The 16,604-nt window shown below is 41.5% G+C and overlaps 1 protein-coding gene across 2 annotated transcripts in view; it reads right to left on the bottom strand.

Annotated features, from left to right (window-relative positions):
* The window catches only part of NAV2 (neuron navigator 2), a 459,603-nt gene that overhangs the window by 77,124 nt on the left and 365,875 nt on the right, over positions 1 to 16,604 (bottom strand). For both annotated transcript variants that reach the window (XM_074273796.1, XM_074273797.1), the window contains 7 exons: positions 14,186 to 14,477; positions 12,331 to 13,033; positions 9,401 to 9,865; positions 8,552 to 8,617; positions 7,141 to 7,185; positions 3,680 to 3,840; positions 1,390 to 1,578 (listed from right to left, as the gene is read on the bottom strand). In XM_074273796.1, the coding sequence (XP_074129897.1) occupies positions 1,390 to 1,578; positions 3,680 to 3,840; positions 7,141 to 7,185; positions 8,552 to 8,617; positions 9,401 to 9,865; positions 12,331 to 13,033; positions 14,186 to 14,477 (1,921 nt within the window). The remainder of the gene's footprint in view (positions 1 to 1,389; positions 1,579 to 3,679; positions 3,841 to 7,140; positions 7,186 to 8,551; positions 8,618 to 9,400; positions 9,866 to 12,330; positions 13,034 to 14,185; positions 14,478 to 16,604) is intronic.

Genomic DNA, 16,604 nt, shown 5'->3' with positions numbered 1-16,604 from the left:
CCCATATATGGATTTCCAGACTCTTGCCTACTTGCTATATGCAAATGAATTCATTGGTTAGGGAAATTAAAAATAAAGGGCAATAATTCCTTGTGATTAAACTCTTTAAATCATCTGTTAAGAACATCTGGAAATAGCTAATGTTTTATCTTTAATCTGAGACTATCATGAAATGGTCTTTATTTTTTTTTTTTTTTAAATATCCAGGAGGTGTTAGGCCAAGAGGGTCCATAACACAAAAAAGGTAAGAACCTTTGATCTATAGGAGGCAAGCCAATTGTGTCAACCTATGGGACAAAGGAGAAGGGGAAAAAGTAGATTCTTTATCTGATTTTTCCCTCGTTTGATGGTAAATTAGGTGCTAAGGTTCAACACGGACCAGAATGTTGTGTTGTTTCAGACACAGGCAGGGTCCAGTGCTGAACACTGCACTCCAGGAAAGCCTAGGAATCTTGGAGTCAGCGTTGTGGAATCTATTACAAGAGCTCCAGAACCTTATCCTAATCTTCCAAGGTTTCTCCCAGTTCTGCAGCGATTGTCCTTTCTTTGTACATTCCCCCCTTTTAATCTGGGGAAATAATCAGTAACTTTAGGTTGACTCAGCCCTGGGAAGAATAAGGTCACTGGGCTAGGGAGATGATCTCCAAATCTATGTCTCAGGGAGTTCGGTTTTAAGTTCCTTCTGTTGCCGATTCCTCTGACGAGATTCCTAGTTCTAGATTCTGGGCTCTTGCCTCGTCCAAACTTTCACCTTATGTCCCAGTAGCCCCAGGCCTTGGGCCATATGTCTACTTCCTATCTGGCTCATACCCCAGCTCCCCTGGCACAAAGGCTCTGCTTTGTTCTCAGCAGCTCTCTAAAAAGACTGGAGCCCTGACCTGTGCCCCTACTTCCTGTTGCCAAACCTTTCTGACACTGACCACTTGAACAATCAGTCACCTGGTGAGCACCATTGGCTTATCGGACGCTGTTGTAACTGTGAATCTCTCTGCCCGTATATCAGAGCCTCCCTGGCCTATGGTAGTGCTTGATCACTGCTTAGGGATTGACTGATTAATTGATGCCCTCTTTTCCTAACAGCCTAAATACTGCCTGAGCCCTTCTCCACTCACCTCCTCTATCAGGGCAGGTCTACTCAATTTTAGAGTTTGAAATTTGGCCCACATATATGTCACCGACTTCTAAGATTTTTTTAAGACCAGTGTTGCCAAAAGGGATCGCCAGTTAAGGAAGAGAGATGGATAATGAAAAACAACACAAAACAAAATTCAGACTAGATTAGACTCAATGCCCGACACTGTCTTCAGTGACAAATAGCACTAATCCCTGCACTCACAGATTGATTGTTATTATTACATGAACTCAAGAAACAAAGCCTCCATTGCCTACCTTCTTCAAAGCCGTCTCGGAAGGAGCCTGAGCGGCTCATGGTCCTACTCTTCTCATCCAAGGACATGGAGCTATTCCGGAAGCGGGTGTCAGTATATGGATCATAAGGTCCGTCTGCATTGGAGAGGCTATGGGTCCTCAACATGGTTGGGTTGGACAAGCTCATCTGGGTGGCGGTGGTGGGACTCGCTAAAATAAAAGAAGCATAAATGCCCAATAGAAAATTCACATCTCCCTTCACTACTGATCTGTCGACAAAAGGTAGACTGTTTGCTAATCAGTAACTACCTATTTATTTCTAGCCAGTTTTTCACCCTACACTTCTGCTTTGCTTCCTAAAAGGTAACTTGCATGAGAAAAAAAAGAAAAGAAAGGAAGGAAGGTCAGTCTCAGAGCAAGGTTCTGGGCCTCTGCTTTCTAATTAACAAGTTTGGACATGCCAGGGTCTCCATCCAGGTATGTGCTAATGAATTACCATTTCAACCAGTTCTCTTTAAAGCCTAAAGCCTAAAATAATTAAATCCAGATTTAGATTGGCCAGGAGCTATTATGTCCATGAAAGCCCTTCACTCAAAAGAGTAGAGCTTACAAAGGCAACAAGAATCACAGATCCCACTGTCTCACGTGGGGAAAGTATTCAGAATGGTTTTGAAGAACTGGACGTGGCCCAATTCTATTAGCCTTCACCCACCTTTAGGGAGAAATGCAGAACATTCCCATATGCCAGGAAATTCATTTTTCAGAAGGTGTACTCTAATTAAAAAGTGCTGGGTTCTGTTTAATTCTAATCCATGCCATATTTAACCATTTAAAAATGCATCCTTTGCATTAATTTTTAAACACTGTCTGTAAAATGAATTTCTGAAAAGGTATAGTCCTTCTATTACCTAACCAAATTTTATCACTCTGGGTCCCATAACAATAGTACTTCCTCAGTTGTACTCTCTCTCTCTCGTAACCACTTAATTATATTCCATGCAGCACTTGACTGAATGTGACCTGGCAGGAGTTCCTATTTGTTGCATGAGTTTTCTAAGAGGTCTGACCTTCGGTAGAGACTGGGTCCCAACACTTTCTGAGTCCTTCCTTACATCTAGCCAGTGGCAAACAGAGTGAAATGAATTCTCAATTTTCAATTTCAAATGAGAAGGCAGACTGACCACATATTAGGATGGGCGCCCATTCTAATAAGCAGTTGAAAGCAGTTGAAAACCTTCTAATGCCATTACGCTGCTCAAAAACCTTCCATGGTTCTACACTATTGATAGAAGGCAGTATAAGCTTCTTACTGCTCCTTTCTCCATCCTGCTCTACCCTCAACTTATCTTTCTCATATTACTCCTTCATGAGCCTTACATTTCAACTAAAATGGATTTAGTCCTACTTTTTTGTCTTTTCTTTCATGTAAAAAATTCAGCCTTTCCACCATTTTCAACCCTTCCCATCACTCAAATGCCAACTTTTCATCCACCCTTCCATTTTTGTATCTCCATACCTATATTTATCCCCCAAGGCTACTATGAGTTTCAATTGAAATAATATTTGTAGAATTCACATCACCTGGCACATGGTAGACATTTAATAAGTGCATCTTTTCTTGCACATAATAGTAGGTGCTTAATAACACAATTTTTGTGCTTTCATAGCATCTTGTTTATTCTTTTCCTACAGCTTCTCATTCAACAAACATTTTATTATTATTATTAGTCAGATCCTGGGCTAGGATACAAAGAGAAAAAATGATCACAGGGCTCATATGCTCCTTATAAAGTTATTATCATGTTTTTCTTGGAGTTATTGTTATCTGAGTAATAGCTAATCTTATTAGACTTTAAGATCCTGGAAGATTCCTGTTCATCTTTCTGCATAAAACAAATCAAAATTTGTTTTTGATAGAAAATTTTTTAGATAGAAATTTAGATAGAAAATTGTGTCTGCCACACAGCTAGCATTTAATAAATGTCCAAGATACTCAGAAGTATTTGTTGAATAAACTTCTCATGGACTGGGGACACAGTGCTCCTGTCCATCTTGATGATTCTACAAATATTCTTAAGTTCAAGAAAATTTAAATTTTGGAATAGCAGAGCTGCTGCTTGCTCAGTGATGGAACTTCTTCACTTCAGCAACCAACAAACTCCAGAAATAAAACTCACCCTGTCAGGAGCTAGCCAAATCATTGAAGAGTAACCATGTGGAGTAAGTGACAGTATGGCCCTTTCCAATTATAAGACAGTTTCTCTGCTCACTAGCACTCTTAGTCATGGCAAAGCACCACATGAGAACTCACCGAGCTGGGAGAAATTAAACCTGGTCCCAGAGGGGGAGGTCACACTGGAGCCTGAGGAAAAGGGGGAATTGGTCGCTGTGTCCTGCAGGCCACCTGCTGAGTGGGACCGCAACCACTCTTTTGCATCTTCTTGAGTGCGAAGCTGGGAAGTGGGGGTGTACCTAAAAAGGCAAAAACAATCCTAGCGTCAATCATTAAAATCACAGAGGAAATTAACTCCATGGAACTGGAACTGAGTAGATGGACAATTTTAAGAAAGAAAATAAAAAATCAAAGATAATCACACAAACTTAATGGAAGGAAAATTCTCAATATTCTAGCTTTTGTTACTCAGCCACCTTGATGAATTTCCCTTCTGATTATAAATTATGTCTGAATGAGATGAATTATTACAGATTAATTCATGGGAAGATCTAGTAATGGGCTATTGGGAAATTTTGGTTATTTATTTGTGAACAAAACAGGGATAGGGATTGGACCTATCATTTTATTGGTATTAAAAACTTTCTGGTGAGAGAACTCCCTCTTATCAGTGATCACTGGTACCTTTTCCACAGTCTATAATCTTAGAGAGTTTCCTAGAGCACCAAAAGAATAAATGACTTCCCAAGCATCACACAGCCAGTATAGGACATGAATCCTGATCTTAAGGACTTAGAGGCTGGCACTTTATCCACTATACCACACTGGTTCTCTTTAACAAAATAGTCTTAGATAATTTTGACTTGATCCAAATACAAAAGTACCATTGGGATTGAGTCTGGGAAACAAAGATGTAATCTTGAAAGGTAAAATCAGATCACTTATACAATTTGGACAATAACACCTGATTAGCAACACATTAGTTTATATATAAAACATGAGAGGTAAAGTGGGATGGGGAACTCTGAAAGATCCAAAGGTACAGATTTTGGGTAATCAATGCATTCTAGTGGTAATTAATGCAGAGAATCTTAGTGGGAGATGAAATCTTAGAAGGTTTTCTAGAACTTACAGCCCTCCATTTACTTTGTAGTTTATTCCAGCAATTTTTAATGCTTACAGAGCTCCAGTACTTCGGGAGTCCAAGTATGTTCCACTATATGAATTTTACTACATCTAAATAGGAATCTATAAAATACATACTGGGGGAAGCATGCTCATTTACATCAGAAAAGGCTTTGCCCTCATTTTCCTTCATGTAGCCAGGGTTCTTGGTATGAATTTTTTATAAGATTTGATTTACTCATATCTTTGCAGGGCCACACCTGCATATAAAAGTGCCCCCAAAGCGATGACAACATTTGTTTAATTTTAGCACAGAGAGTGCTTTAGCTTATTCCTGTTTCAGATCTGCTTCAAACCAATTAGAAGCAGGGCTGCAAATTCGATGCAGAGAAATTTTCCCCCAAAAAATTTACAGATAGAATATTTCAACATGCTACTACTATTTAGAGAGCCTAACTCCCTCCAGGGCTACAAACAACATATCAAAGTCAAACTCAAATTAACTTTGGTGGCTGTTTAAATATCCAAGCTGTGGCTGACAACTACCCTGAACAGAGTGAGGCATAATAAATGCTCCGATTGGAAGAAAGGTTTTTGGGCTCACACTATATGTACTACAAGGTTGAGTCCCTAAGATGTCTAGAATGATCAGTGAGGGTTATTGGAGAGAAGGTTGGACTGAGAATTAGAAAGACTTGGGTTTCACATCCAGACTCAAGATATTTCTTAGCTGTGGGACCCTGGGGAAATCATGTAAGGTCTCTGAGTCACAAATTCCTCAGAACTGAACAAAGGATAATAATAAAATTTACCCCACACAGAGTCTCATTGAGGATCAGATGAAGCAATGGACATAAAACACTTTGCAAACCTTTAAAGCATTATGGAAAGATGAGCTTTGGGAGATTGCTGGATTTCCCCTCCCCCAACACATTCTAATTGCCCAAAATCTGCTCTATTTTAAGCCCCTGTTGGAACAAGTATTGCTACCTACCTTACTTTACAGGTCAGTATGTTTCAGACTTAAAAATTATAGGTTATTAAATATAAATACACATGACAGCAATGAAACATTCCATTTCACAGCCCATATGTGACCAAGCAGTTCATACCCAGTGGTGGGTGAACCACCTGCTACAAAGAACAAGGCATTTAGAAAGCAGGAGAAATGGTAGCAGCCGCCGTGAGATGGGGATCCTGGAAGGAGGGCAAGTCAAAACCTCTCAAGTGGGTGAAGTGACCCCCATAGCGTAAGCAGGATAGACTTATAGCATTTCATTTAGCCAGGGCTTGCTTTGCTAATGAGCCAAAACCACCCACTTGGTCTGAATAGAAAGGAAAATCCTTTCTGGTGAGTGTTTTCCAAGTTTTCCCCCAGGAAACAGATACACATGGTTTTGGCATGTTAAAAGCTGATCTCAATTTTCAGTCAGGATATCTTAGATTCAGAACACTATTCCTTGTTGGCAACATTTTTATTTGGGAAAAAAAAAAGGAAGGAAGGAAGGAAGGAAGAGAGAAAGGGAGAAAGGGAAGGAGGGAGGGAGGAAGGAAGGAAGGAAGAAAAGGAGACAGAGAGAAAAAAGAGAGAAGGGAAGAAGAAAGAAGGAGGAAGAAAGAGAGGGGAAGAAGGAGGGAAAGAAGGAAGGAAGGAAGAAAGGAAGAAAGGAAGAGAGGAAGAAAGAAAAAGAGAATAAAAAAGAGAGAAGGAAGGAAGAAGGAAGGAAGAAGGAGGAAGGGAGGGGAGGAAGGAGAGAGGGAAAGAAGGAGGGAAGGAAGGAAAGAAAAAGGGAAAAAAGAAAGGGAAGGAAGAAAAAAGAAAGAAAAGAAAGGGAAGAAAGAAAACAAGAAATCACAGATAGGATCATAGATTAAGAGTGAGTAATGATTGCCTTAGGATCATATGGTCCAATTTCCTCTTTTCACAAAGGAGAAAATCAGTACTTAGAGGTTGAGTGACTTGCCCATGAAAGTACCCCAATGGGATCAGATAGACATTTCTAAATCCAAATCCAGGGATCAACCCCATCCAGTTTTGTTTGTTTTTGCTCTGCTTTGGTTTGTTTTGGTTTTTTGCCCCGTCTTACCTTATCCTAGCAAATAAATGGAAATGCTATAAATCGTCCCTTTATCCTTGGAAGAATAGTTTCCATGAGCAGTGCTACGATGGCAAATTTGTCTGAGCTGATTAACCTGGCCACGAAAGCAGCAGGCCACAGCTCCCCACTCTTGCCCAGTGCCGGTTGTTCAGTATTTAGTCTGCAAAAGCCACGGCCCCTGCTCAAGCAAACAAGCCACTGGATAGGGAGGTGAAGACGGGAGGATCAGAGGAGCCTGGCCCAAACAGTCCAGCTGTTGAAGCAAAGGACCCTCTCCTACCCCACCCTGCTGCCAGCCACAAATAAGACACACACAGCCAAGTGCCCAAGCCACCACAAAAGCCAAATAAATACGCTAGGAGGAAACACCAATACCTGAGTCCTTTCTTAGGCAAAGTGTTCCTATCAAGGTGCGGGTCACTGTAGGAGAGTTAAAAGAAAAAAAAAAAAAAAAACTTCAGAGAAACACAAGGAGGGGAGTATTAAAAGAGCAGGAGGAAGAGAACGGTATCCACACCCACATCACATATTTTAGAGGAAAAAGTAACGTCTTATCTAAGCAAGCATGCAACTGATATGTACGTACAAAAATACATACATATATACATACAGGAGGTGACCTGATCCCTGCCCGTTTAGTTATCCATGCATTAGACACCATGCCATCACCCGGGGCCCAAAGCCAGCACTCCACTCCACATAAAACCAAGGGTGTCCTTGGGAGATCCGCAAACCAATGTATTTGGAAATATGGGCTCCTTAGTCTGAGTCCCCATGACCAAAGTTAACTGGAGAGTAGGGAGGCCAGATTCTCCCTTCTAGCCAGCCCACCCAAGCTTTGGCCTGATCCCTAAATGTTTTGGGGGATGGTGAAAGTGGGGAGAGGCTGGAGGTGTGTGAGATGAAGTGGGGGAAGGAGCTACGTTAGAGAGTCTTGAGAGGTCAAACGCTCGTAGGAGTCTGCATATTTGGAATTCAGTCGCAGTTAAGTGAATTCCATCTGTCTCGATCTGGGTAGCCCTCGTTGCTGTATCTAGGAACCGAGAGCCAGGCCTCCGTGGGGCATGCTGGAACTTGCTAGCTGATAAAGCCAAGGTATTATTGCTATTTTCAAAAGGTAAGCACTTAAAGCACTGGTTTATGAATGTAGCAAATTGGGGTGGAGGTGATGGGAATGTTGATTTAAAAAAAAAATAGATCATCTACATTTTCTATTAAAATCTACCGCTACCCATATCAAGTATCGTCTACCATTGAAGCTGGACCACGGGGAAGCTACATGCAAAACTCAGCTGATTATTTATTTTCATTTTCCCTATTCTCAGAATCATTAAAAAAAGTTAAATGGGCACATGGAACAAAGCTATCTCCAAGACGGGACAAGCCAAATGAGAATGACCCACTTCCTCGCATCAGGAGAAACTGTTGGCCTGGGAGGGGGAGAGGTCTGCCGGGGGCTGTAGGTGGAGTGGGCTGGGTTTGGGAATAGGGAGAGACAGCATGCCACAGGAAGGCTGAAATGCAAGTGAGAGTTTCTCCTGGGCTGTTCAAGAAGAGCAGGGTTCTTGAACTCAAAGTCTGCCACATTCCCTGCGGTTCCCAAAAAGCAAAGGGGCAGAGACCCTCACTGGCATGTCTGAGTAGCACAAACTATACCAAGTTCACAAACACGAGTGAGGGGGCCTCCACCCAGAAGCCTCTCCTCAACAGACATCTGACTTCAGATAAGTGAATGGAAAAACCTGGAGTCCCTGGTAGTCACCTGCCTGAAAGGAGCATCATTTACCTGTCCTGTTTCCTGGGTAAAGTATTTCTGCAGAACTTAGGGCTAGCAGCAGGGGAAGAGAGAGGGCTAGAAGAATAAGTCCAATCAGACAGAAAACAAGAGAAGGAACATTAGCGTCAAGAATGCTGAAGAAAGGGAAGTTGTTAAACACAGTAATCAGAACATTTTAGTTTTCCAAAAGCTACTGTTAGTTTTTTCCTCCCACTTGGAGAAATGCAACATGGCTCGACAACAAAATGAAACACAATGTCCGACTGAAGCTCTGGATTTCTAAGTTTCAGATTCTTAGTGTCGACAGCCCTCCCGCTTCTGGTAGGGCCTCTGCCATCTGCTTGCTACTGTAACAACCCAGCTACCCTGGGGAACTACCTAAAGTTTCCCAGAAGCCTATTAAGGAGAACAACTGTTCTCTTTAATACACAAACTACTTTGAGGCAGAATTACGAGAGGGAGGGAAGGGAAAAAAAAAGTTGATCCGAGGAGGGGGAATGGGGGGAAGAACAAAATGACTTAGAAGAATTTCAAAGGGTGAATACCATTTCAAAGGGAAGGAATTAAACCAAAATCTTCCAGCAGCTGTGAGCACTGAGGATGGCCAAAGTCGAATAGGAAGCAGAAAGCATATTTTCTATTAGCGTCATATCAAACTGGTATGAAATCAGTTTGAGTTCGAGCATTATTCGTAATCTATAAAAGTATCACTAGATCAGAAAAGAAAAGAGATCCAAATTTTTCTTTTAAGGGCTAACTCACTTCTGGGGACTCTTGCTACAACCTTCCTGATTTTTTTAGGGTGCTGTTACTCTAAATAACTTATGATGATAAATCGAACAGAATGGAAACACTAACCTTTCTGACAGTGTGGTCTTAACACTGTTGGTTCTTATAAAGGGAGTGAGGGAGTCATCCTTGGAAGAGATCAAGCCAGTGGAAGAATTGTGACTCAGTCCCCCTCCGCTGCTGAGGGAGATGTCAATGGATTCACAGCTGGTGTGAAGGCTGCTAATGGACTGGTATCCAAGGCCGTCCTTGCTCACTGCCGAAGAGCTGCTAGCATTGGTGCCCCAGGTGAGACTATTAGAAGGAGCAGAGTGGGCTGAGCTGGGGCTAGAGGCTAACGGAGACTGGTTCGTGTCGGCATTCTTACTGTACAGTGGGCTGCTGCCCCCGCTGCTCAGAATGCCACTGCCAGAGGGGGACTCTAAGTTGCCTTGCTGGGTCATAGTAGCATGAGGATTAGAGATGACCACTGAATTTTTCATACTGTCAGCTGTGGTGATGGACACTTGTTTAGCAGGCTTTCCACCAAAGAGTCTGTGAAGAGATAAAGCATTGTGGGGGTTGAGTGCTCAGTGCCAAAGGCAAGGAGCTTTCAAAGAGAGCGGTGGGGAAAAAGAGAGAGCAAGAATCTGCAAAATGGGCGATGCCTTCTAGCTTACCAAAAAGGATAACTTTGCATTTAGGGATATTTACCAGATTTATCCTTCAAGTCCTATGAAAATCATTTAATTCTACCTCTAAGCTAAAGGAGGTGGAGAACAGGGATGTGAGAAAGATAGTGCTTGATTCAATATTCTTCATTAGTGGGCCCCATTCTATTTCTTTTTCAATAATTCAATGAAAATGCAGTAGAGCATTTTGTAGATGTTAGGGAGATAAAGATGCAGAAGATTTTACTGTTGCCCTCATGGGAGTTTATGATCTAGTCGGAGGAATAAAACCAACAAAAATTAATTAGATGAACTGAAAAATTTTATCATGCTCATTTTGGTTTTCTAGGTTGTTGGATGAAGTTTGTTTTCCTCAGTCTTCACGCCCAGTACCCGGAACTGCAGGCCCCTGTACCTGGAAGCCTCTTTCAGGGACAAATGGATAATGGAAATATTTTCGTTTATGACACCTGATGCTCATCTGACATTAATTAACACTGGAGAGTCTGAGCCTCAAAACAACAAATATGGGAGCATTAAATAGACAAAAGCCCTTACTAAGTCACAAAGGTAGCATTTTGCCTCATTCTCCTACAGATCACTTGCCCAACCTTATCCAATGATCACATGATGTACTATCAGGCCTGGGGGATGGTGGATGGAATGGGAGGAAAAAAAAAAAAAAAAACATGGTCTCTTCATAACAGGTCAACAGTATTCATTACCTTTGACCAGAAAGGAAAGCATATATACAAATGCAAGAAATACATTCCACCCATAGAATTGTGTGTGTGTGTGTGTGTGTGTGTGTGTGTGTGTGTGTGTGTGTGTGTGTGTGTTTGGGGGGAGGAATCAAACCTAAAGTTGTAGGAGCTAAGCAGTTAAAAATCTTCCAGGGAAAGCAATGATCAAGCTCTAAGAATGTCAGATCATTGTTTCTCCCTGAAATCAGCTACAGGATTTTAAGGTGAGTTTGATCTCTAAAGCCAATGCAATCCCACTAATTTCATTTATCATAAAATTGTACTTTACTGTCTTCTTAGCTATGAGATAACTGGTATCTGATGAGACATGCTTTCAGTACACAGGATCTTTTGACAACCAGAGAAGGAAGGGCCTAATTAATTATGAGAAAGGAAAATAACAATATCAAATATTAAATTTGCCAAGAGTTAGTTGAAAGGTGCTCAGTGTAGTATCTAAGAAGCCACATGCATTTTTTAAGTCTGTGATTATAGGAGCCTATAGGTCTAGGAAAATGCCTTTGTAGTTACTAAAAGAAATTTCAACACAAAGTGAATATTGCATATAATATTTTAAGTGCGAAGCAATAAAATGTTTCATTTACCAGGCAGTATGTTGGAACAACAAAGGGTACAAACTTTAACTCCCCTGCTCAAAAAAATAGTTCTTGAAGTTTTAATAATCAAGTCTAGGCAAGTAAGAGTAAGTGTTGAATTGCTTCATTATACCTTTCATGGAAATTGGTATTTAGGAAGCCCTTTCAAATGTTCCTATTCATCAAAACTAAATTTTAATCCTTATTTGCTATGGTAGGGTCTCACCTCCCCGGAACACCCTTCTGCCTATCTCCCCTTACTATAGTCACATGATGATGGATGGCATGAAGGAATAAGAAGAAAACCCAGTGCTGCTTCAAAGCGCTAGAAGGGAAACATCTTATAAAGACCAGACAGAAATAAGGGAATCATGCCATCTCTCTCCCTAGAGAAATTTTGCTCAATGTGGCGAATGGGGATGCAAATTGGCTTTGGAAGACATAAAGGAAATAATTTTCCTTTCCCAGAATCCCTTATAATCAAACAATACATTTGCCTTTTCTCCTCATCTTTTTAAAAAACAACACAGTACAAGGCAGAGAAAGTGGAGAGGGATTGACTCAACTGGATTGATATCTTGATTAGAATTTTGAGTGAGCCACAACTTCCATCACATACAATACCGCTTTTTAATGTGACCATTTTATGGGGCCCAAGAAAACTCTGCTATGAATCATCAAAGGAAGGAAGATTTTTCTTAACCGAACAACCAATCCTGAGGTATGCACAATGAGGTATTTAAGGATGGAAAGTCTCCTCTCCTCTTCTGCCTATTTGAAAATATCTGTTTTTTAAAATCAGCAGTCCAGGCACTAAAATAGTCTAAGGCGAACTGTTTTCTTTGTTTACAATAAAAATGTCCCAAGGGTTTATCCTGTTTAAAAATGAGAAACAGAGGTAGATGAAAACAGCTGGCCTTTTACTAACAAGATGCAATGCATACTGCCCAAGACAATCATTTCCATTCCCAGTTAGCATTATTTAAACTGAGAGCCAATACACAACCTACCTTCGTAGTGTGGGAGATGCTACATCTGGGTACTTGGCTCCTTGGGGATGGGTAGCTGGAGCCACACTGGATGCTGGCTGGGATGCTGGGTTCACTTTAACCGAGTTACAGGAAGCTACACTCTCATTGTCAGAGGAGATTCCCTTTTCTTTATCTGTCTGATTGATGAGTCCTGGCAGAGAGCTCCCCAAAGCTGCCTTGGAAGGCTCCCTCAGTTTGGGCACAGGCAGACCTGCTGATTTGCTGCTCACATTGGAATCTATGCTACTGGTGCTGGACCTATTACCAGCCCCGTTCCGGCTACTGGATTTACTGGGACGAGGCAGACTCCTATACTGCAGATTTGTCCTCGTGCTTAGAGCTAGGTAGCCATCATCCTGGTTCTGGGCCCCATCCATGCTTGTCTTTCGACTGGTGGACCTCCCCACCAGCCCAGAGGACTTGGGAATCTTGCCCAGGGTGGCTGATCTACTTGTGATGGTGGCTCCACTAGCTGTAATCATGGTCAACCCAATGGTGGAACCACTCTGTTTCTTAAACCCAAAGGCGTTGGTGTTGGCGGTAGCCGTCCTGGCGCTATTAGGAAGAGGCTTTTTGGATTCATCGCCACTGCTGCGACCTGCATCTGATGGAGAGCGTTTCACCTGTGTAGTTTTAGGGGAAAGCCTTCCTTTCTCTGATACCTTTGCATCATCTGTTTTTCCTAAGAGAGAAATCAATAGGTAAGAATTCAAAGTCAAGACAAAGAAATACAATCAATATACAAAATAATTTCTTGTGAAGAGATGATATTTCCATGGGAAGATAATTCCCCTTGTGAGACAAAAGAAACAGCATACTTAATAGTAATTTATTTCTCCAAACACATGCAAAAAGTGTTTTGAACATTCACCTTGGATTCCAAATTTTTCTCCGTCTTTTCCTCCCCGTCCCCCTCCCCAAGGCAGCAAGAAATCCGACATAGGTTAAACATGTGCAATTCAAAAGAAACAGCTTTCAAAGGAAGTAATCTTGTCTGTTGCTGTTGTGTCATATCTATTAGCAAATATCTGTTTTTCATAAACATTTAAAACACCTCTGGTAAAGAAAAGTCACCCAAGCATTTAATTTGAAATCTGGAAACCCAACTTTTCTCCTCATTAGGATCCTAGAGCTGGAGAGAAGCTTTGAAGTCATTTCATCACTCCTCCCATTTTACAGATGAGGATACTGTAACCCAGAAAAGTTAAGTAATTTGCCCAAAATCATGCAGTAATTAAGTGGCAGAGTCTGGATTTAAATCCAAGTCATCGCCAGCTAAAATGTTGCTCAGACATTTCTACAGGGCGTACTTCTTTCAACAAACTGGCCTTGTTTTATTGACCATTTCCCAAAGCATTCACAATAAAAATCTCACAGCTATAATGAACTCGGGACATTGGGATAGGCTTTTCTAGGTACACAGTTTAACTAATTTAACAATTAAATTTATTAACCATTTAATAGGCCAAAACAAGTTATTCCAAATAGGTTGAGGTGAAGAATGTGTTATGTGCATGAGCAAATACACACACACACACACAAACTCATTCATTCAAGATATATTTTTGAAAGATTATAGAATAGGAGGCAGCTAGATAGATCACTGGTCTCACAATCAGGAGGAACTGAGTTCAAATCTAGACTCAGACACTTAATGCTTCCCAGCTGTGTGACCCTGGGTAAGTCACTTAGCTCAAATTGCCTCACACAAAAAAAAAAAAAACAAAAAAAGACTATTGGATGATATACTGCAAAATACTCTCCAAACAAAGAAATGCAAATCCACGAGGACCTAAAAAAAGTTGTTACAAGACAGTTTCCTCCTTTTCCTCACCTGTCCCTGGGGTCTTCAATGTGCCTGTTGGGGCAGAAGTCTTGGTCCTTGGCATGGTGATGCCGACCTGGGCTGACATGCCCCGCCGCCATGATCCTGTCTGGGAAATAACCGTGTTTTTTCGCCCTGAGGTGCTCTTGTCGGATTCATCGGACACATCGGAGGGATTCCGCCGCCACTTGGACCCCGGCTCCATCTTTATACCGCTGTCAGAACCCCCGTCCGATTTCTTGATATCATCACCAGACCAAAGAGAATTCCGCTCCACTTGCGAATGCTTCTCAGTGTCAGTCTGAAGGAAAAAAGTAGCCAGGTTAGTTCCTCCCCAGACCCCAGCTTGGAAGTGCCATTTGTGAAAGCATTACTATTTTGAAGCAACAAAAGGAAGGAAAAAAGAGATAAATAACTATTTCCTGGACACTATAAAAAGAAAGTTTTGATATTATATTTTGAATTCTTTACTCAAATTCCCTGCCTTCTTTGGATTCAAGAATGATGATACCTAGAGAGATTAAGAGGAGGAAAATAAGGGGAAGGTATAAAGGAGAAAAAGAAAGGGAAGGTAGCCAAAAAGATCCAGAAATTAAAAAAAAAAAGATAAAAGAGCCCAAGCAATTCACCAAAGACGTGCAAGGCATTCAGTAATCAAACCATTTGCCTCTCCGTGCTGCCATGCTCTAACTCCATATGCCCCCAGTATCTCTGTGTATTCAAACATACTCAGCCAGTTTCCTTTTGTTCTCTGGATTCTCTATCACTTGACTGGCAGCTACATTTCTAGATACAGCACAGTGCTGCAGCCTTCCTCGTGGAGCTGAGGGGCTGCTAGCTTTCCCTGAACAAGCCAGAGAGACAGGAGCTGAAAGGAATGAATGCTAAAATAATACTTCCTCCAAATGTTAAAAGGCAGAGGGGAATGATCAAAGCAGATGGGTGGAGAGTTCAAACTGAAGCTTCATTTATATGCTGTTAACTTATTATTTTTCACTGAATTTTTTATACCATCCATAATTGAATAGATTCTTTTTTCTCCTCAATGAGCCATCCCCTTAGAAACAAAAATTAAAGATAGGAAAAAAAATCAGCAAAACCAAATAACATATTGATCTCTTCCAGCACAATATGCAATAATATTCCACCGTGTAGTTCCCACTTCTGCAATGAAGAGACTATAAGATCTTCATGAGATAGTAAGCTGCAGGGCCAGATTCTCTGACTCCAGATTCCAGATTGATTCTGAGAATAGTATATATATAGGATACTTTAAATTCTACAAGGTGCTTTCCTTTAGCAACTAATATCTCTCTCTCTCTCTCTCTCTCTCTCTCTCTCTCTCTCTCTCTCTCTCTCTCTCTCTCTCTCTCTCCCTCCTCCCTCTCCCTCTTTCCTTCTCTCTCTCTGTCTCTGTCTCTCTCTCTCCCTCTTTCCCTCCCTCCCTCCCTCTCTTTCTCTCTCCCTCCCTCCATCTTTCTCTCTCTCCCTCCTCCCTCTCTCTCTTTCCTTCTCTCTCTCACTCTCCCTCTTTCCTTTTCTCTCTCTCCCTCTTTCCTTCTCTCTCTCTCTCTCCCTCTTTCCTTCTCTCTCTCTCTCTCTCTCTCTCTCTCTCTCTCTCTCTCTCTCACACACACACACACACACACACACACACACACACACACACACACACACACATACACACACATGTTATTAGACCCATTTCACAGATGAATGAACTGAGACTTAGGGAAATCACTTCCCTCTCAGTTTCATAGTTAGTCAATGTTCAAACTGAGGATTCCAACTCAGGCCTCACAGCACAGTGCTCTTATGTTTCACCATGATATCTTAAAACAGTTACAGGGACTACTTAAATCTCAGCTTTCAGCAATAGGGTTAAGGGTTGAGGACTCTAGTATTTCCCCCCCCCCATCACTGAGCTACATTGGATCATTTCTGGGATGGCCACACTATGCCCCCAACTCAAGGCTTTAAAATATTTCCAAAAGGGCCATGGGGCTTGGAGGAAGATTTCTTGAAAAAGAAACTTTTACCTTAAAAATTGACAACCTAAGATTACAGTGCCCATATGACCTTGAAAATGCTGCAGGATGCATTCATCCCCTAGGTAATATGCTAGCCCTGAATGCTAGAAGTATTCACTTCCTGTGATCCTGTGAGAGTCAATTGAGGCTCAGCTGTGCCCATGGCTATTCTCCCTCTCCTAAATCTCTGTGCATTCACAGTCTGCATGGCTCATTGGCACTTTGGAGAAATTACCTTGTTCTATTAATTATTTGTCGCTGTATCTGTGTCCTGCTGCTCCATCTATTTCACCAGGGACTGAACCTTATACATTTTGGGATCTACAGCATCATAGAGTCTTGAATATCGTAATGTAGCGCAATTGATGTTTACTTATTATTGTTATTCCCCTAGTATG

This window comes from Sminthopsis crassicaudata, chromosome 6, assembly GCF_048593235.1.
Source record: "Sminthopsis crassicaudata isolate SCR6 chromosome 6, ASM4859323v1, whole genome shotgun sequence".
Classification (NCBI taxonomy): Eukaryota; Metazoa; Chordata; class Mammalia; order Dasyuromorphia; family Dasyuridae; genus Sminthopsis; species Sminthopsis crassicaudata.
Note: the sequence above shows the minus strand (reverse complement) of the source record. Positions and strands in the feature narration are given on the sequence as shown.